The 24,228-nt window shown below is 40.1% G+C and overlaps 1 protein-coding gene across 14 annotated transcripts in view; it reads right to left on the bottom strand.

Annotated features, from left to right (window-relative positions):
- The window catches only part of EIF4G3 (eukaryotic translation initiation factor 4 gamma 3), a 292,964-nt gene that overhangs the window by 31,621 nt on the left and 237,115 nt on the right, over window positions 1-24,228 (bottom strand). For 13 of the 14 annotated variants that reach the window (XM_037140126.2, XM_037140134.2, XM_037140123.2 and 10 more), the window contains 8 exons: window positions 19,494-19,640; window positions 18,867-19,103; window positions 17,747-17,851; window positions 15,532-15,664; window positions 11,579-11,673; window positions 6,681-6,774; window positions 5,266-5,383; window positions 1,231-1,451 (listed from right to left, as the gene is read on the bottom strand). In XM_037140126.2, coding sequence (XP_036996021.2) covers window positions 1,231-1,451; window positions 5,266-5,383; window positions 6,681-6,774; window positions 11,579-11,673; window positions 15,532-15,664; window positions 17,747-17,851; window positions 18,867-19,103; window positions 19,494-19,640 — 1,150 coding nt within the window. The remainder of the gene's footprint in view (window positions 1-1,230; window positions 1,452-5,265; window positions 5,384-6,680; window positions 6,775-11,578; window positions 11,674-15,531; window positions 15,665-17,746; window positions 17,852-18,866; window positions 19,104-19,493; window positions 19,641-24,228) is intronic. The other variant, XM_037140128.2, reaches the window with a different exon arrangement.

The following is a 24,228-nucleotide window of genomic DNA, read 5'->3' as shown; positions in this document are numbered from 1 at the left end:
AAATGAGGCAATAAACATGCACAGTGCAGCTCTGCTACATTATTCGCTACATGTGTCATTTTCATGCCCTATTTTATTATGTTCCCAAAATACCTAACACAGATAGGGAAGCTACATATCCTTAGAGTTGAAAGATCTGAGGTCTGTATCCATTGGGTGAAGACATTTCAACTTGCTTCTGAAATCCATGTAGAGACTATAGTTAGAAGACACAATTTACATAGTAAAACAAATCAAAAGTTATAAAGATGTTATAAACCCCTCCTATTACTTCAGGATTAAGAATTATAAGATGCTAAAAATGATCTCTAAACTATTTTCATTGCCTTTGTCATGACCTCTACTACATTTTGAAAACTTTTGTATATTTCAGATAACATTCTCAGTAGTTACATTTATTGACTTCTCATTTAATCTTCATAATAACCCTACACTTGTTATCCCCATGTAATGAACAAGGAACCTGAAACACGGAGAGGTTAAACACATGAAGCAATTTTTAGAGCATCATCTGAGTCATTCCACTAAAAGCATATACATGGTAAACACATACAAAAACCACAGAGGTTACCAAGGAAGATAAATGCAACAAGACAATCTGATACTCTCTCTTTGGTTTGCCTTGCAGTGGCTCAGTGCCAGAATTTCCACACATTTGAGGGACTCTACAAAAGCATACACACTTTAATGCACAGTGGGATGTTATTTAAGGAATGTGTAAGAAATTCAGATTGCTTAACATACAGCAAGAGGACCTCATCATCATCATATTGACAGAAAAAGAAAATAATTTACAAATTGCTGAACTAAGGGCTACCTGGAGAGTAAGAACTATGTTACAAAACTATGAGGATACCTTTCAACTTTTTATTAAAAATCCTCACCCAAGGATATGTTTACTGATTTTTAGAGAGATAGGAAGGGAGGGAGAGAGGGAGGGAGGGAAGGAGGGGGGGTACATTGATAGGTTGCATCTTATTGCACCCTGATGAGGTAAAACCCACAACTTAGGTCTGTGAGATGACTGGGGAATGAACCCACAACCTTTTGGTGTACAGGACAATGCTTAACCAACTGATTGACCCTGCCAGGGGCTTGTTAAACTTTTAAGGTGCTGCCGAGTGTGCTGTTATCATGAAATCAACTCAGGCACAAAATCTCCCTTATAGTTTTATTTCCAAAACGAAGGCCCAAATCTTCATCTGTATTTGTTCGTATAAAGTCTCTCACCTGACTCCCTGGTTTTGTTTCGGTCAGCCTCAGTGGGGTTCCTTTCCACATCCATGCCTCCTGTAAGCTGTTTCACGGTCTCCAGCATCTCTCTCCGTTGCTCCTCCTGAGACTGATTGTCCAGCAGGTCCTTACTACTGCCGCCCCTCATGAATGTGTTTGGACGAGCTGTCCCAGAGGGAAGGGGCTTGTCATTCTTCTCCCTGCCCACGCTTCCACGACTTGAAGGACAAAATAACAGGTTTCAAAAAAAAGGGCTCTCACCTCCTATGCATTTAAATTATAAAGTAACACTCAGATTTTCTGAAGTATGCAGAATAATTTTTGAGAAAACTTGAGATGTGAGATGCACCAATTATATTCTAGGTGTAATTATCTATAAAAACAAGTAAAATAAGTGCTTTAAAGAGAACATTAAGATAGCTTTAACTTTTCTCTTAAATGTTAAAGAGGTACCACTTAAAAATTTATAATGACTATGACAATTCCTTTAGTTTTTAAAAATCTTTTAAGACAATAATGAATATATGAACTAAATGAATAAAAGGGAAACAGAATACCAAAAGAACATACCACTATCTTAGAAATTACACACTTTATTTATTCAGAAACTTCAAATACATGGAGAGTATTTGAGGACCAGGTAGAAGTAACTTCGGAATAGCCAATGTCATACATTTTATTCATTTTAAGAGAGAATCTTCCTACTTTCCTATTTAGTTCTCGATTCTAACCAGCTAGAAAAACAGCTCCTTACCCATGGCAGATCAGAAGCAGCTAATTAGTTAAAAGGGAGACAAGGGGGAAGAGGTAGAGGTGAAACAACAGTCTAATCGCTGTGAGAAACACACGCTCAAGAAGCAGAGTCACTTGGGGGAACTGGTGTCAGACCTGAGAGCCGCGGAGACCACAACAGCCCGTCTGGTGCTCTGTGACAATTGGGTCCTGAACAGAGAGCTGATTTGTGCTACGCCTATTGTGTTTCCGATGCCAAGGGGATAACGACATAGTTCAGAAAGCCCACCTCACCAAACGTGACAACAGCAATAAACAAAGGTTCATTGAGAGCGAAAACAAACTTCAGCTTTAAAGGTGCTTATATTAAACCTTTGTTCTGTCACTACACTACAGGTCCTCATCCATTCTCCAGTTACTAACCAACAGAACACTTGACTGTATGAATCCTACGAACAGAAAAGTAGGAGCAGTACAGGATACATACTGTGTATCTGTAGTGAGTGAAAAATATAAGACAAGCTCAACTCTAACTGGAACAGTATGATAGAGAAGTGTGTGGACGGGCAGTCAAACCCTTTAATTCCCACACTTGACATTGCTAAATTAATCTAGAGCATCCTGAAGCATTAGCTTGGAGAGTCCTACACAGACTCTAGGACTTTAAAAAAATATACAATATATTGATTTTGCTATTAAAGTTGCCTTATTTTTTTCCTACCCTTTATTCCCCTCTGCCCTGTACCTCCTCTCCCACCACCATTCCCCCACCTTAGTTCATGTTCATGGGTCATACATATAAGTTCTCCATTTCCTGTACTATTCTTAACCTTCCCCTGTGTATTTTGTTCACCCCTGCTCCCCCTCCCTACTGATAACCCGCCATGTGATCTCCATTTCTCTGAATCTATTCCTGTTCTAGTTGTTTGCTTAATTCATTTTTGTTTTTGCTTTTTTTTTTTTAGGTTCAGTTGTTAATAGTTGTGAGTTGGTCATTTTAGTGTTTGTATTTTTTATCTTATTTTTCTTAGATAAATCCCTTTAACATTTCATATAATAAGGGCTTGGTGATAATGAACTCCTTTAGCTAAACCTTGTCTGGGAAGCACTTTATCTGCCCTTCCATTCTAAATGATAGCTTTGCTGGATAGTCATCTTGGATGTAGGTCCTTGCTTTTCATGACTGCGAACACTTCTTTCCAGCCCCTTCTTGCCTGCAAGGTTTCTTTAGAGAAATCAGCTGAGAATTATGGGAACTCCTTTGAGGTAACTGTCTCCTTTTCTCTTGCTGCTTCTAGGATTCTCTCCTTCATTTTAATCTTGGGTAATGTAATTATGATGTGCCTTGGTGTGTTTCTTCTTGGGTCCAACTTCTTTGAGACTCTCTGAGCTTCCTGGATTTCCTGGAAGTCTATTTCCTTTGCCAGACTGGGGAAATTCTCCTTCATTGTTTTTTCAACTAAGTTTTCAATTACTTGCTCTTTCCCTTCTTCTGGCACCCCTAAGATTCAGATGTTGAAACATTTAAAATCATCCTGGAGGTTCCTAAACCTCTGCTCATTTTTTTGAATTCTTATTTCTTCATTCTGTTCTGGTTGAATGTTTATTTCTTCCTTCTGGTCCAAACTGTTGATTTGAGTCCCTGTTTCTTTCCTGTTACCGTTGGTTCCCTGTATATTTTCCTTTATTTCATTTTGCATAGCCTTCATTTTTCCCTCTATTCCCTCCCTCTATTTTCCCTCTATTTCCCTCTATTTGTGACCATACTCAACCATTTCTGTGAGCATCCTGATTACCAGTGTTTTTTTTAAATTTATTTTATTATTTCTTAAACACCTCCTATTATTATTTCTTAAACACACCAACACTAAACTATTCTTTTCTTGAGATAAATAAGACACAATCCTTGATTCTTGAGAAGCTCAAGAATTTTCATCCTAGCAGTTGACCAGAGGACTGCTGGACTTCATTAACTGATAACAATCTACTTATGGCTAATAGTCTTTTTTTTTTTTTAAAGATTTTATTTATTTATCTTTAGAGGGGAAGGGAAGGAGAGAGGGAGAGAAACATCAATGTACAGTTGCCTTTCATGCGTCCCCTGCTGGGAACTGGCCTGCAACCCCGGTATGTGCCCTGACTGGGAATTGAACCGCGATTGTCTGGTTCGCAGGCCCGCGCTCAATCCACTGAGCTACACCAGCCAGGGCTGATTACCAGTGTTTTTAACTCTACATTTGATAGGTTGGGTATCTCTTAATTGCTTAGTCGTATTTTTTCCTGGAGGTTTGATTTGTTCCTTCATTAGGGTCATATTTTTTGTCTTAGCACACCTGTTATGCAGTAAGGGGCTGAGCCTTGTGTATTCACCAGGGTGGGGCAACCTACATAGCTCAGTTGTGGCACTGTTTGTGGGAAAGGGGTCTGAGAGGGGCAGTGCTGCTTGCTCAGCTCTCGGCAGGCTTTTAGTCACTTCCCCTGCTACCCATAAGCAAACTGGGCCCTTCTGGTGCTGATTCCCAGGTCGGTGGCTTTGTGTATGTTCTAGGATCCTGTGGGTCTCTCCAACAAACTCTTCTGTGAGGCTGGTAATTTCTCCTGCTGCCTTATCCCCCACCAATTTTTATACTTTGAGGTTTTGAGGGCTTATTTTCCCTCACTTGGAACCCTACATATCCTGGTATGTCTTGCTCCTCTGTTGTTCCTCCTGCTTTATCCACGTGCAACTATGGGACGGACCAGTCCATTAGCTGTCACCTTGCCACAAGTCCTCTCCACCCTGGCTGCCCATCTCCACCCCTCCAGATGGTCTGGATGAATGTTTCTTGTTTGACTCCTTGGTTGTTGGACTTCCCCAAAGTTCAATTTTCTGGCAGTTCTGGTTACTTTTTGTTTTTAAATTTGTTGTTATCCTTCTTTTGGTTGTGTGAGGAGGGAAAATATATCTACCTACACCTCTGTCTTGGCAGGAAGTCCTCTCATTTTGACTCTAAATTTTTGAGTCAGCCTTTCTTACAGAGCAAACCATTACATATTTGCCACATTAATTTACCCTTCCTTTCAACCCCATCCCAAATCTACCACCCAATTTTGTTCTTAACTTGGAAATTACAGAACGTGAAGATTAAAGGAAAAAAAAGAAAGGAAATCAGCCTTAGGGATGACAGGAATCTGTCCATAGGGATTATCATCATAATTTGTGTGAGCATCTGTGTATGTGAGAAACAGACAGACAGACTGACAGACGGACATAGTGACAAGCAGGTGAGTCTTAAGTTACTATGCATACAAACTTCTTACCTGGTTAAGGTCCGCCGGGAATCAAACTCTAAAGGTGTGGACGATGTAGACCCTGAGGGTGCTGGAGGTTGCAAAGCAGAGAATCTGTTTAAACTGGAAGCACTTGACCGTAAGGCATCTATATGTGTTGAGGATTAAAAAAAGTACGAATCACATGACTAAAATGCAGCATCTAACCCATGTGTCTCCCTAGAGTGGGGCCTGAGACTAGGCATTTGTAACAAGCCTAACAAGGCGATGCCAATCTCCTGGTCCACAGACCATATTCTGACAAGCAGAGTATTAGAAAGAGGTTGTATGGAAAAAACAAATTAGAAATCTTCACTCATTACAATGATTTGTTCTTGCTCCTTTAAAAACATAATTAAAGTATCCTGAGTACAGCAAGGGGGGAAGAGTAATTAAAGGGGAAGGACGGAAGAAGAAAAAACAAATAGAGTTGACCCTTGAACAAGATTTGATGAGCTGTATGTCCATGATATGCAGATTTTAAAATAAACACCTGTTCTGCTTTCGATTCATGGCTGGGGGCCTGCGGATGTGGAGGGATGACTGTCTGCACTGACCTTTTTATACTTGAGCATCCAGGACTCTGGTATCTGCAGGGGGTCCTGGAACCAATTCCCTGTGGTTACCAAGGTACAACTTGTGTTTTGGAGAATCAGAAGTTATACATGGATTTTCAGCTGCAGGGGGTATGGGTGGGACACCCCCAAGCCCCAAGTTGTTTAAAGGTCAACTGTATTTCACTTAAAAAAAGTAATTAATATAAATGTTATATCTTATTTATGTAAAGTTATGCACGTAGGTTTAAATGAATAACAAATTTTTTAATTTAAAGAAAAGAAGGTCAAAATTATGTAGTAAAAAGGAAATGCAGAAAGAAGGTTAATAATGAAGTTTTTATTATTTCCATTGGGCTTCTTCAGCTTTTAAGATGTGTTTATGTTTAAGATGTAACGATCCAAACATTACAGTCTTAAGGTCAAATTTTTTAAAATATGACTTTTGGTAAAATATCTGAAAAGCTACCTGAATCTAATTCTTTTTACAACACCCTGAAATTAAATGCTCTGGGTATTAACATTCTTTTTCTCAGTAAAATGAGTTTGCCTTTTAATTTGGGCTCCTAGCAATTTCTGTAATTACACTGAATTTGTGAACAACAACTAAGGACCCTAAGACATTAAAGTCTTAAAATAGCCTAACTACTAAAATTAAAAACAAAAAGTTTCAACACTTAAGAATCATTTTTGAGGAGGAAATAACAATGCCAGAAGGGGCCGCCGGTAAGTCTGGGCACCGTTACCCCACAGAGCCTTGCCTGAAATCGCTCCCGTGTGGCCGTGGGAGAGCCTGTAAGGTGAATGCTGAAGGACCACAACCAGCTCACCGGGAAGGGGCCCCCTGCTTACCAGTCTCGCTTGCCTTTGCTCCACCACTGCTGCCTTTCCCCCAACTGCCCAGCTGCGCTTTAGGTACCAGCTGAATTTTCTCATCAATGGTGGGCTGTAACACAAGTGACAAGAGTAAATTCCAGAAAATATTCTAGAACAATAGTTTTTCAGTGCAGTAAAATCAATTTTAGCAACAACATTTGGCTCACAATGCTGATTTAAGAAACATAAAGCGGAGCTATTCATGTGAAAGTGGGATTCCTGTGGCCTGCAAAGCACTTCCTTGGATTCCAGCTTCCACAAAACGCAATTTAAAACCAGTGGTTAGTCCAGAGAAGGCGGTCAAGTCCTGTAAGATGGTGTGCCAGTTTGCTACATGTGAGCAATTTCTAATGGTTCCTCTTGTATAATTATACCCAGTGATTAAAAAAAAAAAGGAATACAAAAATACTACACAATTAACTCATTAATCTTTTCATATGATTGTGAGAGAATATGTCAAAAGACAAAGATTTCACATTTTAGGAAAACCTATCAGAGCTGGGGCTCTGACAATAAAGGGGAATAAGAAAAGTGAGAATGGAATGTCGGGAAATAAAGTCTCTGTTATCTTTCAGGTTTAGTCCTCCACGCACATTTTTGGTACAAGTGAACAGAATTACAATGTAACACAAACTAAAACACATACAACACAAAAAGCTGTAATACAGCTCTTGGTAACAAAGGAATTACTGTATTCTGAAAGTACTTTCTTACTACATGACATGCTTTCCCACAAATCTTAGCAACAATTTGTTTACCGGCTTTGACCTTTTTCTAGCACACTTATTTAAATATATTATACTATCTGAATATATACAAATTAAAAACAACTTATATATTCTTCAAAATATTAAGGAAAAATGTTGTAAGTTTAATACCAGTAGTATTCTTTTTCACAGTATCCATAAAAATACTTAAATAAACAAATGTTATTATTAAATACTGACAAAATATTCAAAGGTACTGGGGCTGATGTTGGGTAATTGTTTAAACACAAGATCTTGGTTAAAACCCTCTCTTGTGGGAAATAAAAGTGGGTGGAGGACTTCCAGTCAAGATGGAGGCATAGGCAAACATGGGTTGCCTCCTCACACAACCACATCAGAATTACAACTAAACTATAGAACAACCATCCCTCAGAACCATCAGAAATCAAGAGAAATAGAAATCCAACAACTACGGAATTAAAGAAACCTCATCCATCCACACTGGTAGGAGGGGCAGAGACCTGGTATGGGTTGGTCCCACACCTATGTGTGGTGGATAAAAATTCCGGAGGGACATCTCAGGAGTGAGGAGTCCCAGGCCCACACCAGGCCCCCAGCCCAGGGTTCCAGTGCCAGGAAGGTAAGTCCCCATAACTTCTGGCTACAAAAACCAGTGGGGATTAAGTTAACAGAAGAGACTTCCGGAGTCCCAAGCAGTTCCTCTTAAAGAACCCACACATGAACTTACTCGGCCTCACCCCCTCTGAGCTCCAGCACTGGGGTAAGAAGCTTGCAAGGCACCAGTGACATATGGGGAGGAACTGAAGTATCTGGCATCAAGGCAAGAGCTGGGGAACAGCTTTTTCCCAGACAGAAATGAGGGCAGAGGCCACTGTCCCTCTTCTGAATGCTCCCTCCACACTGCCACAGGGCCAGCAGAGGAGTATCATATCTGAGACTCCATCAAACTGGTTAACACAGTTTGCTCAGCCCTGGAGATCCCCTGAGGCTCTGCCTTACCCACTGTTAACAGTGGTTTTTCCATATGAATGACTGATCTTGGCTTATGCTTTACAACTTCCTAAATTTTCTCAAACAAGCCACAGCTGGCCTCAGAGAGCCCCCTAGTCCCGGTACCTCTTGCTAAGTAGCCCTAGGTCCAGCACTAGCATCAGCCAGCCTAGGTTCACAGCTCCACTTTGCCTGGAAACCTCCAAGCCCAGCATAAGTAGCAGCCATCAGCAGATTCCTTTGCAGCTCATAGAGAGTGGCCTGAAGCAGAACACAGCTGGGGCCTGAACTTCACCTGTACCACCCAGGAAATCCCAGAGCCTACACACCCAATGGACAGCTACAGACCTCATCAGAGCACCACAACCCCTGCCCCTGCACAGCTGATGCTCCACAGAAGGCAGAGGTTAGTGGTCAGTAGTCACAGCCAGTCCTTGCAGCTGATTGGCCTGGGAAAGTCCATTCCATTGACCTGCCAACAGCGACCAAGGCTCAACTACAAGAGGAGGGTGTACTCATCCCACATGGAGGGCGCACCTCAAGTACTCAGCTTGAGTGATAGAAAAGGCTGAGCCACTGAACCCTACAGGACACCTACTACATTAAGCCATGCTACCAAGGCAGGGAGTCACAACATCTCTACCTAATAAATAGAAACAAACACGGAGAGCATGCCAAAATGAGGAGATGAAGAAACATGGCCCAAATGAAAAAACAGATCGGAACTCCAGAAAAAGAACTAAACTAAATGGAGATAAACAATCTATCAGATGCAGAGTTCAAAACACTGGTTATAAGGATACTAAAGGAACTCAACAGCATAGAAAAGATCCAGTCAGAAATGGAGGATACAATAATCAAAATAAGAACAATTTACAGGGAAACAACAGTAGAGTGGATGGACCTAAGAATCAAATCAATGATTTGAAACATAAGTATCCAAAAAACAACCAGTCAGAACAACAAGAAGAAAAAAGAATCTAAAAAATGTGAGGAAAGTATAAGCACAGCTGATCCTCCACAGAGGGCAGAGGTTGGTGGTCAGTGGTCACAGCCAGTCCTTGCAGCCTCTGGGACAACTTCAAGAGGTCCAACACTGGCATCATAGGGGTGCCAGGAGAGGAAAAAGAGCAAGAAATTGGAAATCTATTTGAAAAAAATAATGTCAGGAAACACCCATCATTTGGTGAAGGAAATAAACATGCAAGTCCAGAAGCAGAGTCACAAGCAAGATGGATGCAAAGAGGCCCACTCCCAGACAACACATCATAATTAAAATGCCGAGGTTTAAAGATAAAGAGAGAATCTCAAAAACGGCAAGAGGAAAGTAGTTAGTTAGTTACTTACGAAGGAGTTCCCATAAAACTCTCAGCTGAGTTCTCAAAAGAAACTTTGCAGGCTAAAAGGGACTGGCAAGAAATATTCAAGGTCATGAAAAGCAGGGACCTACAGCCAAGACTGCTCTACCCAGCAAGATATCATTTAGAATTGAAGAGCAGATAAAGAGCTTCCCAAACAAGAAAAAACTAAAGGAGTTAATCATCACCAAACCATTATTACACGAAATGTTAAAGGGACTTAGTTAAGAAAAAGAAGACCAAAACAATGAACAAAATGGGAAAAAATACATATCTATCAATAATTGAATCTAAAGAACTAAGACAAGAAGAATAGACAGAATCATGGATACAGAGACCTTCTGGATGGTTACCAGATGGGAGAGGGTGTGGGGGATGGGTAAAGAGCTGAGGAGGGGATAAAGAAGTACAAATAGGTAGTTACAGAATAGCCACGGGGATGTAAAGTACAGTACAGGAAATGGAGTAGCCCAAGAATTTATTCCTATGACGGTGAACATGAACAAATGTAGAGGGATTATCTGAGGGACTGGGGGGTGTTGGGTGGAGGAATGCAAAGGGGAAAACACTGGGACAACTGTAATAGCATAATCAATAAACTATAATTAAAAAAAAAGAAATTTACCATAAAAAAAGAAAAAGTGGCTGGGAACCAAGTTCTATTTAGCAATGGAATTCATGCTGAGACATACAGACGAATGTACCAGAATTTTTGACAACAGGACCTTCACTAACTGATGAAGAGAGACCCACAGAGGTAATGTTCTAAAGCAAAGCTTTGACAAAACCTGAACATGCAAAGACATAGTCCACCTTCTTCCAATTTTATTAAAGTGTCTTCCTTTTTCCCGGTTATCTTCTTTCATTTGATATTCTCACATTAGCTTTAGATTTAGTATCATACTGGCAAGTTGCCAAGTTTCAGAACTATGGAAAGTATATTACAACTAAGGATCAAACTAAACTTGCAAATAATTTTTCAATCGACTAGGATATAAGTTTCCACTTTTACAAAATGTAATTCTGCTTTCTTTACATTCTTCACCCTCTTTATAGTGATCAACTTCTACTGAAAATATCTGCTAGGAGAAAATTCTCTTACTGTCCACAGATTCTCTAGAGAGAAGAAATTAAATGTAGTATATTAAATATTTATCACAGAATGATCTCTAGTAGGCCTTGGATATAGCAAACCATTAATTCCTTTTATGGTTAGACTTAAACACTTAGTTGTTTCTTCCCCGAAGCTAAGGATACACTGTATAAAAGCTTACAATTGATTATGGCTTTTGAAATATCTTTGTTATCATCTTTCTTATGTTAAACACTTCATAACTTTTAGAATCAACCTAGTTACTTTCTCTTCAGTAAACCCGCACAGAAATAAAAGGACAAATGCTAAAACAAGTATGTAAGAATACAGTGATTAATGCTGACTTGCAGATAAAAACCACCCCATAGAATCTGCATTATGCCTATTTTATATGAGCAACAAGTGATTTGGAGAGTCATGTTTTGAGGCTGTTGTTTTGTGTGTTTTTATCCTCATCCAAGGACATTTTTTCATGGCTTTTAGAGAGAGAAGGAGGGGAGAGGAAGGGAAAGGAAGAAACATCAATGCGAGAGAGAAGCATCGATCCGCTGACTCCTGTACATGCCCAGCCTGGAGACTGAACCTGCAACCTAAGTATGTGCTCTGAACAGAAACTGAACCCCCAACCTTTCAGTTACAGGACAGTGCTCCAACCCCTGGGCCACACAGGCCAGGGCCTGCTGTTATTCTAAATGTAATACTCACCTTAGTGATTTTCAGGAATTTTGAAGGGTCCAGTACCCGGCTATTCTTGGCCCCCTGTACAGTGTTCCACCCACCTTCATCCATTCTCTGGACACCTGCCAGGAAGAAAGAGCAAGCCAGTCTCTCATCTGTCTTAAGTCAGTTTGACAGGGACAGAGGGAGCAATAGTGTCAACTCATCAGCTCCAATCAAAACCAAGGGAAAAAATAAAAGAATTGTTAAAGCATTGCTCACAGTCTCTTTAACAGCCACAACATGAAAATATCCAACAGAACCACGCTGCTTATGTTGGATCTCCCATGAAACATTAATGACCTTGAAGAAATCAACTAATGCAAATGAAGAGAGATTTGAGTGCTACACAAAGGAGGAACAAGGCTGGTTTTTACAGAGTTAATGACTCTGTTTATAGAGTTAACAGGACACTTCGGGAGAAATCAGATGGAAATTATTTATTCCAATGTTTATTTCATTTAATGGTGTCAAAAGACAGTCTCCTTAAATCACTGCCTCAAAACCTGCTTCTTCAATCTTTCGGCTTCTCAAGCAAAAAACCCTGACTTCTCCTTCTCTCACACTTTGCATCCATTTGTCAGCGAATCTCATTGGTTCAACCTTTACATTATATTTGGCATCTGGCCCCTTCTAACCACTACCAACACTACCAATTTGGTTTAAGCCAGAAACATTTCCTCAATTAGTACATAAATCTCTTCAATGGCTTCCTCATCTGTTTCCATCATGGCAGCCACTATGACCCTTGTAAAGCACAACTCAGGTCTTGTGACGCTTCTCTGCTTGGAACACTTCTGTCACCTCTCCATTCCACTTAAGAGAAAAAGATTCCTTACAGATGCCCACAGGCTCTAAATAATCTGACGCTTTCCCTCCCGGACCCCGTCTTCTACCACTCTACTCCCTACGCCATTTGGTCAGCCACACTCACCGCCTTGCTGTTCCTTGAAAATGCTGTTTTAGGGCCTTTGTGCTTACTATACTCCCCTTGGCCTCAAAACCCTCTCCATACACACACACACACACACGTATATATGAATGACTTAACTTCCTCACTTGCTTGTTCAAGTCTTTGCTCAAACATGCAATGGGCCCCCCAACTTCCCCATTTATAATTACAATTTCTACCCACCAAGCCTTGCACTCCCCACTCCATCTCTCTGCTTAATGTTTTTGTATAGAACAAATTTATCCGACAAATATTTATACTTAAGTATTTGTTTATTGTCTTTTGCTCTCAGTACGATGTAAGTTGCGTGACAGTAGTGACTTTCTCCTGTTAAGTGAAAGGCACTCAATAAATATTTGTTAAACCAGTGATGAAAGGCTGTCAGACTGTCTATTTGAAAACATTTCCGATAGTCACATACTTCTTGCTTTTCTCTGTGCAACCCGGTATCACTGATCGTAAGCAGACTTGCTTCTTCCTTGTTCCCAGGACACTTACACCCTGGCACTTCTCCACTTGTTCTTTATCTGTCACTTTTGTAACAGCTCTCTCCTTCCTTTAGTCAACCGTGGATATCCTCCATGAATTAAGTTTGATATTTTCCCTCTCAATCTAGTTTGATAATAAATAAAAGTCATAACTGGAAAGGCACTGTGTTAGGTACTAGGGTGAGGAAGGTAAGTGTGCTGTCCTATGAAACTTGAAAGTATACTTTTTGCCCTCACTGGCGTGGTTTAGTGGATTAAGTGCAGGCCTGTGAACCAGAGTCACTGGTCTGATTCCCAGTCAGGGCACATGCCTGGATTATGGCCAAGTCCCCAGTAGGGGACACTTGAGAGACAACCACACAATGATGTTTTTCTCCCTCCCTTTCCTTGTCTAAAAAAATAAGTAAATAAAATCTAAAAAAAAGTACACTTTCTTCCTAGGAGGATTCATCTCTCGTAACTTCACTATGAGATCTACTGTGTCTGTGATAAATAAGAGCTAATGGTTCCTGAGTATTTACTATTCCCTGGTTGCTATGCCGAACATGTTACATATACTACTACCTCATTTCATCCTCATGCAAATCCTCAGTACTAACATTAGATCCATTTTACAGATTAAGTGGTTTGTGCAAGGTCACAGAGCTAGGATGTCAGAGATGAAGTTCAAACACAGACGGTCTGACTCCAGAGTCTATGGTCTCAGCCTCTACAACGTATGACCCAGTCGCCGGCCCACTGACTTACTGCGAAGTGGACAAACGAGCATTCCCTCTTGGATGCCCTACTGTCATCTCACAATAAGCAGGCTTAAAAAAAATATGATCATGTCCCTGTTCCAAAACTTAGCCCATGGACTCTCTATTTTCTCAGATGTGAAATGCCTTTTATTTCATCTTTCATTTATTTTCCTGTTTCTCCCTTTTCATTTCTATTGCTACTAAGTCTCAACCTCTTCTACACAGGATTTCAGCAACAGCAATATTTCTGTTTGGTGTCCCCCCAACCCATCAAGTGAAAGGCAAAAAACTTATTTTATTCACATTCCTCCAGCGTGACATTACTGCTTTGCTCAAAAAGTGACACTGTCTACCAACTGAAGTAAAAAATTCTTAATCAGGCTCTACACTCTTAGACATTTTTCCATTCATTCTGACATTTCAGGTTTTTTGCAATAAGGTTGGTTTATTCCTCTTTACAATATGTTTATTTTAATTTCATAACTAAAACTCTTCCTTTCCTTCCAAATATCTACCATTCATGAAGGCCTAGTTTAAGTGCCCCTTTCCCAAATAAAGATTTCTTTCCATTTTCTATCATTCTTCTCTGAATTTTAACAACCTTAATGGAGAATTGATAACATCTCCATTAATTGGATAACATCTTCTATTTGCTTGACAAATGTTTCCTTTTCTAGTTTTGCCTTCCTGGATAAACTGCAAGCTTTAGAGCAGGGGTGTCAAACTCATTTCCGCCAGGGACCACATCAGCCTTGAGGATGCCTTCAAAGGGCCAAATGTAATTTTAGGACTGTATAAATGTAACTGCTCCTTAACAGTTAAGTGAGAGCTCAGCGCTGTTACCAGGTGGAAACAAGGTGCCAAGCCAGATAAAACGAGGTGGAGGGCCAATTTGGCCTGTGGGCCTTGTGTTTGCCTCCTGTGCTTTAGGGGGAAGGAACCATATCTTCCACATCTTTTTATACCCTTCATCAGCACTAAGTATACAGAAGATGCTCAATATATTAAGTCTTACTACTTACTGACTATGAAGTAGTCAAAGCTCAATATATCAAGTCTTACTACTTACTGACTATGAAGTAGTCAAAGACATCATGTTCAGTTCTTGCCACCTCTGCTTTTACTCAATAACCTGCCTCCAGATGAAACTTCATGTACCTATTACCACTCTATTCTTTGAATTATTCTGTGTGATTTCATTTAATAGCTAAATATAGAATCCTTTCTTTAAAAAAGGATTTTATTTATTTCTAGAGAGAGGTGAAGGGAAGGAGAAAGAGAGGGAGAGAGAGAAACATCAATATGTGAGAGAAACATCAATTAGTTGCCTCCTGCATATACCCCCAACTGGGGTCCTGGCCTGCAATCCAGGCATGTGTGTGCCTTAATCAGGAATCAAATCAGCAACCTTTCGGTTTGCAGGACGACACTCAACCCACTGAGCCACATCAGTCAATGCTAAATATAGAATTCATGATATCTGTCCTTCAAGCTCTTTCCGTTTTTAAAAAATTTTATTTATTATTTTTAGAGAGAGAGGAAGGGAGGGAGAAAGGGAGGTAGAGAAACATCAATGTGTGGTTGCTTTTCTCCTGTGCCTCACTGGGGACCTGGCCTGCAACCCAGGCAGGAGTCCTGACTAGGAATCAAGCCAGAAACCTATTGATTTGCAGGCCAGCACTCAATCCACTCAGTGGCACCAGCCAAGACTGTCCTTCAAACTCTTAAGTTCTTTAATGCCAAATGGACTCCACCTCTCACCTGGTCTTCTCTTCTCTTTGGTCATGAGCTGTTGGACCTTCCTTTGCTCTTCTTGTTCTTCTATTTTAGCCTCTTTGTGAATCTGTTCAATAGTTTTAGGCCCTTGATCTGCTCTTCGAGATACCCAATTACACTATAAAAGGAGAAAATAGGGTTATCAGCCACATAACTAAAAAAATAAAATACTAATTTGAAAACACATAAGCACTCCTCTGTTCTTTGCAGTGTTATTTACTAGCCAAAATATGGAAGCAGCCCAAGTGTTCGTCAATAGATGAGCAGATAAAACAACTGTGGGACATTTACACAACAAAATTCTACTTGGCCATAAAAGAAGAAGGAAATTTTACCTTTTGTAGCAGTATGGATCAACCTGGAGAACATTATACTAAATGAAATATGCCAGTCAGAGAAAGACAAATACCTATGATTTCACTCATATGTGGGATCTAATGAAAAAACTGAACTAACAAGCAAAACAGAGACAGACATAAATGGAGAACAAGCGACAGCTAGTGGGAATGGAAGGGAAAGTTGGGGGTGGAGGAACTGAGCAAAAAGGAAAAATGAGTTAGTTACCAGAAGGCTGCCACATGGGAGGGGGGAAGGGAAGACTGAGGAAGAGGTGAGGGGATGAAGAAGTACAAATAGGTAGTTAAACAATAGCCATAGGGGTGTAAAGTACAGTAGCCAAAGAACTTATACCCCTGATGGGGGGATTGCCTGAGGGAGTAGGGGTGCTGGGAGAAAGGGGCAAAGGGGAAAAATCAGGACAACTGTAATAGTATAATCAATAAAACATAGTTAAAAAATAGATAAAAATTTAAAACATTTGAAAATCTACTTTACATTTTTCACTGCTGGAAAGTGTAACCTACTTCAGCAGTTTTTAATCTGTCTTACAGATGGCACTGTGTGCGTGCGGTTGGGGGATTAGAGCCAAAGAATTAAATTTTTCTCAATTAATCCTCAACTACTTTATACCGAGTATTCCAACAGCCAGTGGATAACAGGGCAGAGTGAAAGACTAGCCAAATGTATTTTTATATTTTTCTGTATACTTACAAGGAGTCGAGAGAAGAGTAATCAAGAAAGATCAGGACTCCCCGGCCTTGTCTTACCCTGGGGTATTGCTACTCGGTTCACAACACACTCCAGGGGAGCTGTGAATCAAGATGACTAATACATTTTTTTTGTATCACGGTTCTGGTAACCTACACGAGGTGTCACACCACTCCATCCTTTGGTTATCCTTCCTAGGAAGGACAAAACCATTTATACTTCCTTTCCTTCCTACAGTCCCAACATTTCATGTAAGTGCAAGTGGTTGGAGGCCTGAGTGGAGTTTTTTACGTTTTTATATTAGCTAGAGGCAGGGATGGCAAATAGGTTTCAGTCATCATTCAGATCCTGATCGAATGGCAGTGGCGTTGGTAACAGGAAGGATCCCGAGGCCACACGGGCTTAGCAAGATAAAGGACCTCCACCACTGCTATCTGGTCAGGCTTCCGGCAGGGAAGGGACCTGTATTCCCTTTCTCTAGTTTAGGGTCAGCTGCAGTATATTCCCTGCAGGAGTTAAAAGGAGGACAGAGAAAAGAGGTGGTAGTGGTAAAAACTGTTTCTGGTATGAGAAATGAAGAAAATAAAAGCAGCAGAACAGGAAGGTTTAAAGGAAAATCAATAGAGAAGAAAACAACATTTCCTATGAGCTAGGCACTTTACATAATTGCTTCATTGAGTCTTTACAATACATCTGAAAGGTAGGCAACATCCCCATTTTATTTTACTCTTTTTAACTTTTATTTTTATTGTTGTTCAAGTATAGCTGTCTCCATTATTTCCCCCTTACTCCCTTCAACACCCCCATTTTAGAGACTAAAAATATAAGGCTCAGGGAAGTTAAATGCATTCATTTTGAAGATGAGGCTTCCTGATTGTTTAGCATTCTAAGACTAAATTTAATTGATCACAATGAAGTCAGAATGGTTGATTTCAAAACGGCAACAGGGTTTGATAATCAGAGTAATGAGAAGAAACACGTAAGAGGCAGGTATATGTGCCTTTCAACCTTTCATACATCTCTCCATGAGCTTCGTCAGTTCAAGTTCTGAAACTCCTACAGCAAAAGCATTGAGGTTTCACACATGTAGATACTAGAACAAACCAATTCCTTAAGAGAGACTGGAGTATTAGCTTGTTATTTTTCTACTTACCAGTCTTAGGTCTATTACATCCTGAAGCATGAATCGAATCCTAGAGGAGGTTTTTCTTTCTTTCACAATTTTCTCCATCTGATTAAAATACTGGTCCATCCGTGGCTACAAGAGGCAAAGTCATTAGTATTCCTGGCGAGGAATTCAAACGCAATTTTACCATGTAGAATTTTTAAATAGCCTGGGAATACAACTTACAGCCAAAAGTTAATGTGGTAGAACTTTTAATTGAGCATATGACACCCCAAATAAAAGTAAGCTGGCTGTGGTCAAGTAACTAATTGCAGGCCACCATAAATAAACATGTCATGTTGCAGTCCCTGGAACCTTCCTCGAGAGAGAGGTGGTTATGCCCTTTGCCCCTTTCCAATCTTTTCCTCTGGGAACAAAGACAAGGGCTACACCTTAGGAATGACAGCATGTTAAGCTGAAGAAATTTGGTTTTTAATCATCTCTGAGCCATGAGACCACCCTGACTTCTTGCCTCTGAGTTCTACTTGCATGATTGAGAAATAAACCTCAATCTTGTTAAACCACTAACATTGGAGGTTTTTCTGTGACAGCCAAACATAATCCTAACTGATTAAGATGTCATGAAACATTTGTCACATTTCTTTAAAGCATTTCTAATTTCCTGGCCCCTTATTTGTAGAACTCCACATTATGTTTGAATTACTTTATTTTTAACAATTTCTTATATTATGATTAGATAGCTGTGCCATTAATCAGAGCATAAAGTAATTTAAGAAAGCTACTGGGTTCTCTTCATTTCTGTATCACCCTCAGTCCTGGCCCAGAGTAGCGTCTCTCCCTTTATTTCTGTTCATAATATGCTGACACACACAAGTGACCTGTGAAGTGGTTATGTAGATAAAGGACAAGGGACAAATACTCTGAACAACTCAGACTGGCTTTTATGTGACTTAGGACCTCTTCACTTGTGGCTTTAATGGAAATGTGGTAAAGGTACGATGGCCAAACACTGGCAATGAGACAGGCAAGAAAGGAAAATAAGCAGCCCTGATGGCTGGGGCAGGGTGGAACACTTTTGTCCACCGTTTTAGTTCTTTTGCGACCGACAGAATCCCAGCTGGAGGTTTCAGAGACTTTGAACTTTTACCTTTGCTTTCTCGAAGTCCAGGTCTTTGCCGATGGTAGTGAGCAGGCGACACAGGCACTCCAGGGACTCCTCGTCGTGGTTCTTCAGCAGCTTCACCACACAGTCGTGCATGATGGCTTCAGTCAGCATTTTGAGTTTGAAGAGTTCTCCGATAAACTTGATGTTACCAATGGATCTCCGCCGGGCTTTGTCCTTGGCTTCTTCCAGTTCGTCATGGAGCCGCGTCCTCTCCTCTGGCTGTTGTGTAAGGAATGATAGAATCTTGATGATGAAAACTGTACAGCAGACACTAAGAACACACGCTTAGATTCATGGTCTTTACCCCCTTTCTGGGTGTTAGGGATACCCTATGAGAACCTGACTGCAACTATACCCAAAATTTTGCATCCACTTCAGACTTCTGGCACTCAGTGACCCCTTAGGATGCTTCTGAATCCCTGTCTCAGAAGGTTGAGTAGCTCTAACAGGGAGCATTAAAAGAAATAAAACTACTCTTTTAGACCTCAATATAGTATCTGCACACCTCAATATAGTATCTGCACAGTAGAGAGAGATAGTAGTTGGCTTTGTGAAAATTCTCTTTATTAACACTAAAACTGCACATGCACTTCCTGTGAAAATACTTACAGCACTGGCAGCCTCAAGTTCCTTCTGCTTCTTCTCAAAGACATCGTCGTCTGCTTTATCTTTTTCAAACTCCTTCTGGCAACGGTTCAACAGCAGCTTCCGGAAATTCACTGTGTTACCAGGCTTGTCTGCCATGGGCACCTTCAGCTGCATCCAGATGAGAAAACGCAAAAGCAGCAAGGTTATTAAATGCGTTCAATGATTTCCTCAAAATATCACTTTACTTTACTTGCAAAGTAATTCTACACGAGGTATATACTTTAGCTTCAGGCATTTCATGTTTCAATGGTATGATGGCTTAAATCTTATACAGAAAAGATGCACAGTCCTCTTGTATCAGTGTACTGTATCTTCTATGGATGGTTGTGCCTCCAGCTGACTTTGAAATCCACATGGTATTCTTACAACTATAACCCAGCACTTATCTAGACATTGTAGGGCTATTACTTTTGTTTTTCTTACTACCATTGTAGTTACTTTGGTTTAAAGGAACAAATAGAAATGACATGAACTTCATGGCCATAGGAAAACTGTCGTAGGTGAGATTCTTATTCTAGAAAGAAACAGAAGAGGGAACACATTTGACAATTTTTGAGATATCGTTTCCTCAGAATGTCAAGACACTGTAATGCTAGTACTTACCTTGACATATACTATGTGTATTATTTCAACGGACTAAAATAGCCTATTTTACAGATGAAATCCCCCCTGAGCACCATTCTGAACAGCCAGTGCATAACATGGCAAAATGGGATTTTATGGAACGACAAAGTGGCCCCCAAACTCCGGCAATGAATGGGATTTGCCCCAGGTTTAGTGAGAGAACTTTGTAAAAAATGGGAAGCATTGTATTTATACTCATAAAAGTTAATGTTATCAACATATATGGATTTAGCTGCTGACGAATGAATGGCTAGAGAAACTTCTTGAGAATCAAGACTATGATGTCATGGTGTATTTGCGCTAGAACCGAGGGTACGCTCTCCAACATATTCCCTATAATCCCACAGAGCGGACTTGCTAAGTCCACTCTAATTAACTGAAGGACCAAGTGTTTCATTACATTTTATTTCCAGCAGAAAACATTAACTGAGAAAGGAGGAGATCATCAGACACTTTTTAAGACAACCATAGAAAAGCTAACATGTTCTTATCTCTAAACTCAGACCATACAATTGGAAGTGACTATAGATCATTTCGTAGTCAGGCCTACTTTATGATCACACAAGAAGGTAGGAATTTAATCAGCCTTCCGGGAAAGAAACACCACTACAGGAAAGTAAAGGATTTCCAAAGCAAAATCCAAAAGTAGACTCTATTTTCTACTATTTAGGACCAAAAATTTGTAACAATGCAGTACAAACGAGAACCAAGAAGCATATTCATGAATAAGGTGGTATATAATAGAGAATCAACAAGACATTAGGTTCCAGAACAAGCTAAAAGCGCTCTGAAAATCAGCAGTTACATCCAATTTGTTATTTTAAAGAAACACAAGCCAACCAGTCAAAAAGTCCTATCCAGCTTCTTGACATATTCACCAGAATCATTTTTATTAACCCTAAGGATGTAATTGATAAGATAAAAACCACCCGGTCACAATCCATCGGCCCTAAAGAAATGTTTCTTCAAATTATGGATTACTGTGTAGAAAATGGGAAGAATGTGGACAAAAACACTATGAAAAATCCAAGTCACCATTTTATGGTAAGAGGGACCAAAATTAAAATGAGTCAGAAAGAATCAATGAAAACTGTGACAGTTTGGTTTATAGGAACAAGTAGAAATGACGTTAAGGCAAAGGGGGAATTTCTCTACACAGAAGGTACACAAGACACAGCTTTGTACACTTTTTATGTAGGGAAAGGCTATGCTGAAAGGGTTGGGTTAAGGATCAAAAGATTTGCTTACTTTCTTTTTAACAGAAGCAACACTTGCAGATGTGACCATGAGTAATAACAAAAATGAAAGTTGATGTGCGATGGCTGGATAAAGATCTCGAGACAACTGTAATTTTTACTTAACTGCAGTCCATGATCAAAACTAAGATGTTTCAGAAGGGGTGTTTCAAAGATGGTTTCTCAGGCAGTCAGAGAATACAGGGTGGGGAGAAAGTAGGCTGACAGTTGTGACTCCGTGAGTTTATTCTTGTATTACTTATGAATGTATTATTTTCCATATTAACAACTGTAACCTACTTCTAAAGAGCACCTACATTTCATTCTGACACAGTAGTATAGTGTCACATACTACCGGTGTGACATTACGCTGTAAACTAATAGCACATCACCTCATACCGCCTCGAGACCTGTCCACACACTGGTCAGCCAGCAACCTTGGACATGAGTGTTGTCAGCAACAGTAGTCATTTTCTTCTAGCAGCAGGACCTGTACTGCTTATACACGTGTTAGTGTTGAGGTAAATACTTGTCCCTAAAAACATAACTCCCAGAGAATCATGAAGGGCTGTTAGCTCCATGTTAATTATGGTAAGCAAATATGAGAGGAGAAAATGGAAGGACAAGCCTGAACTTGCTTAGCATGCTTAGGATTTTCAACACTGTCTCAAAACATAGAGATGTTTAGTGGTAACCCATGGCTCAATAGCCATTTTGCTCCAGAAGCATGCTCTGGTCTGTGATAAAGCATTTAGAATGAATAATATAAACAAGTGGCACCCCCACGCTCAATCTAAAATATGAAGAGCGGTAAGTCAACTAATTACTACTCTTGGGTCCACGGGGACGTAGTAGTATCCTCTACCAGTGGATTCCATATGTGCTATGAACACATCTATCAAAATACAGCTGCATTAGATACATCTGAAGAGGTATGTAGTACTGAGGGTGCCCACACGAATCAAAAAGGCATGGTCAAATTATGAAGAGCTAAGTCATTTCTCATCAATCTTGTCTGCAAAGCATGTTTTATATTTCATCAGGAGAGGTGCATGTCCTTCCTCCAGGTGACTCCGGCCTCTTGCTGTTGCCCAAGGCCAGCTTTTCATGTCTGTAATTCCAGACTTGCTTTCTGATGACATTTAGTCGTGCCTTCCTTGTTCTCTTAGCATCTCTTCCTAGGCTCAGCCTGTCATTCTTTTCACACCCCACTTTAAAACACTCAGAAAGTGGCAACACTAACTGGCATTGACAGGACACAGAATGCTAAAAAATCTGTCTTAAGTGCCATTCTTTACAGCTGAGGAATGCATGCCTGACACACCACAGATAAGAAGTAACAAAAGTACAGTCTTAGGGTATGAAATAAACACAAGTTGTTAGTTTTTCTTTCATTCATGCATTTACCCACTCACAACATATCCAAGGGTCCGGTATATGCCAGAAACTATTGTAGGCACTAGGAATTTAGCAGTGGGGTGGAGGTGGGGGCCCAAAATCCAAAAACCAGAAAAAGTCCTTACCAAATGAGCTTACCTTCTTGAGTTCCAAGATGGGAATTTTAATTTAAATTATGATTAAAACAAAACCACAGCAATTTAATGTTACCAATCATCCAATTAAATTTTTATTTAAGTACAGATTTAAATACAGGACATTTTCTCTTGTCCATTCTTCTCCATTTGTCACTTAATTCAGATGCCCTCTTCCTAAGAGAAGCACTGAATTCTGCTTAAATGCTTTGCAGTTTGTGAAGGTCTTGCAGGTTTCTTCAGTCATTCGTGGCTGAACTAGTAGAAGCAGCAATACACTCCAGAGGCATGGTTTACTATCTCTAATGCTGCCCTGGAGCCTCGATGCCAGAGGTTTCACTTAGCGCTTGGCAGAGGCAGGTAGCTGTGTATATGGATAAATGTGTCTGAGCAAAGTAACTATATTTACAGAGTAACTTGGGAAAGGCAACACCATTACATCCATTTTCTCTGTCAATCTAAAACTTCCTTTCTAAAAAGCCTACCCTTTAAGAAATGGAAAACTGACACAACATAAATGTATTCTCAATCCCTTACCTAGATAATTGCTGCAAAACAACAAAAGAGGTTTAAATGGAGGTGTGTGATCCACATGAATGACATGGTGGCAGTAAAAAGGTTTAAAATCTGCTTTGAACAATGAGAACAAGTATTCTCTTGAACCTTAACATCTCAACAATCTAAGCCAGTGTTTCTCAACCCAGACACTACTGACATTCTGAGTCGGACAATGCTGCAGAGGGCTGCCATGTGCACTAGAAATGTGTAGAAGCATCCTAGGCTTTTACCCACTAAGAAGCCAGTACCAAAAAAGTCTCTTAGACATCGCCCAATGTCCCATGGAGAACACCACCACCCCTGGCTGAGAACCTTGGATCTAGGCCATGGGTTAAGCTAAGGTTCTAGTGAAACTGCCATAAATGTAAAGTCCCCATCCAGGCAATTTTGTAAATTCAGAGAAAGTTGTGAAATAGGAGTAATAGAATGGTTGTGAGGATTCAATGAGTTAGATGTAATCACTTTAGCACATGTATCTCAAAGAATATTGTTATAATTATACTTCGCCTTACTCTTACTACTAATATGACTGTATTTTATAACTCTTACTAGATTCTATTATTTCAAATGAGGAACACTGATAATCCATGACAAGTGGGACAGGTCTACAAGCTGTTACAACTATGAATCCGGACAAAGATCTTGCAATATAACCCATGGGTGTCTCAGTAGAACATACTGATAATGACAATGAAGTTACTGAAATAAATTAATGAATACAATGGGTAAGGAAAAGAGCACCTCCTC

The sequence above is a fragment of the Artibeus jamaicensis genome, unplaced genomic scaffold (genome assembly GCF_021234435.1).
Source record: "Artibeus jamaicensis isolate MK-2021 breed Jamaican fruit bat unplaced genomic scaffold, CSHL_Jam_final scaffold_847, whole genome shotgun sequence".
NCBI lineage: Eukaryota > Metazoa > Chordata > Mammalia > Chiroptera > Phyllostomidae > Artibeus > Artibeus jamaicensis.
This window is presented reverse-complemented; position numbering and strand designations above follow the sequence as displayed.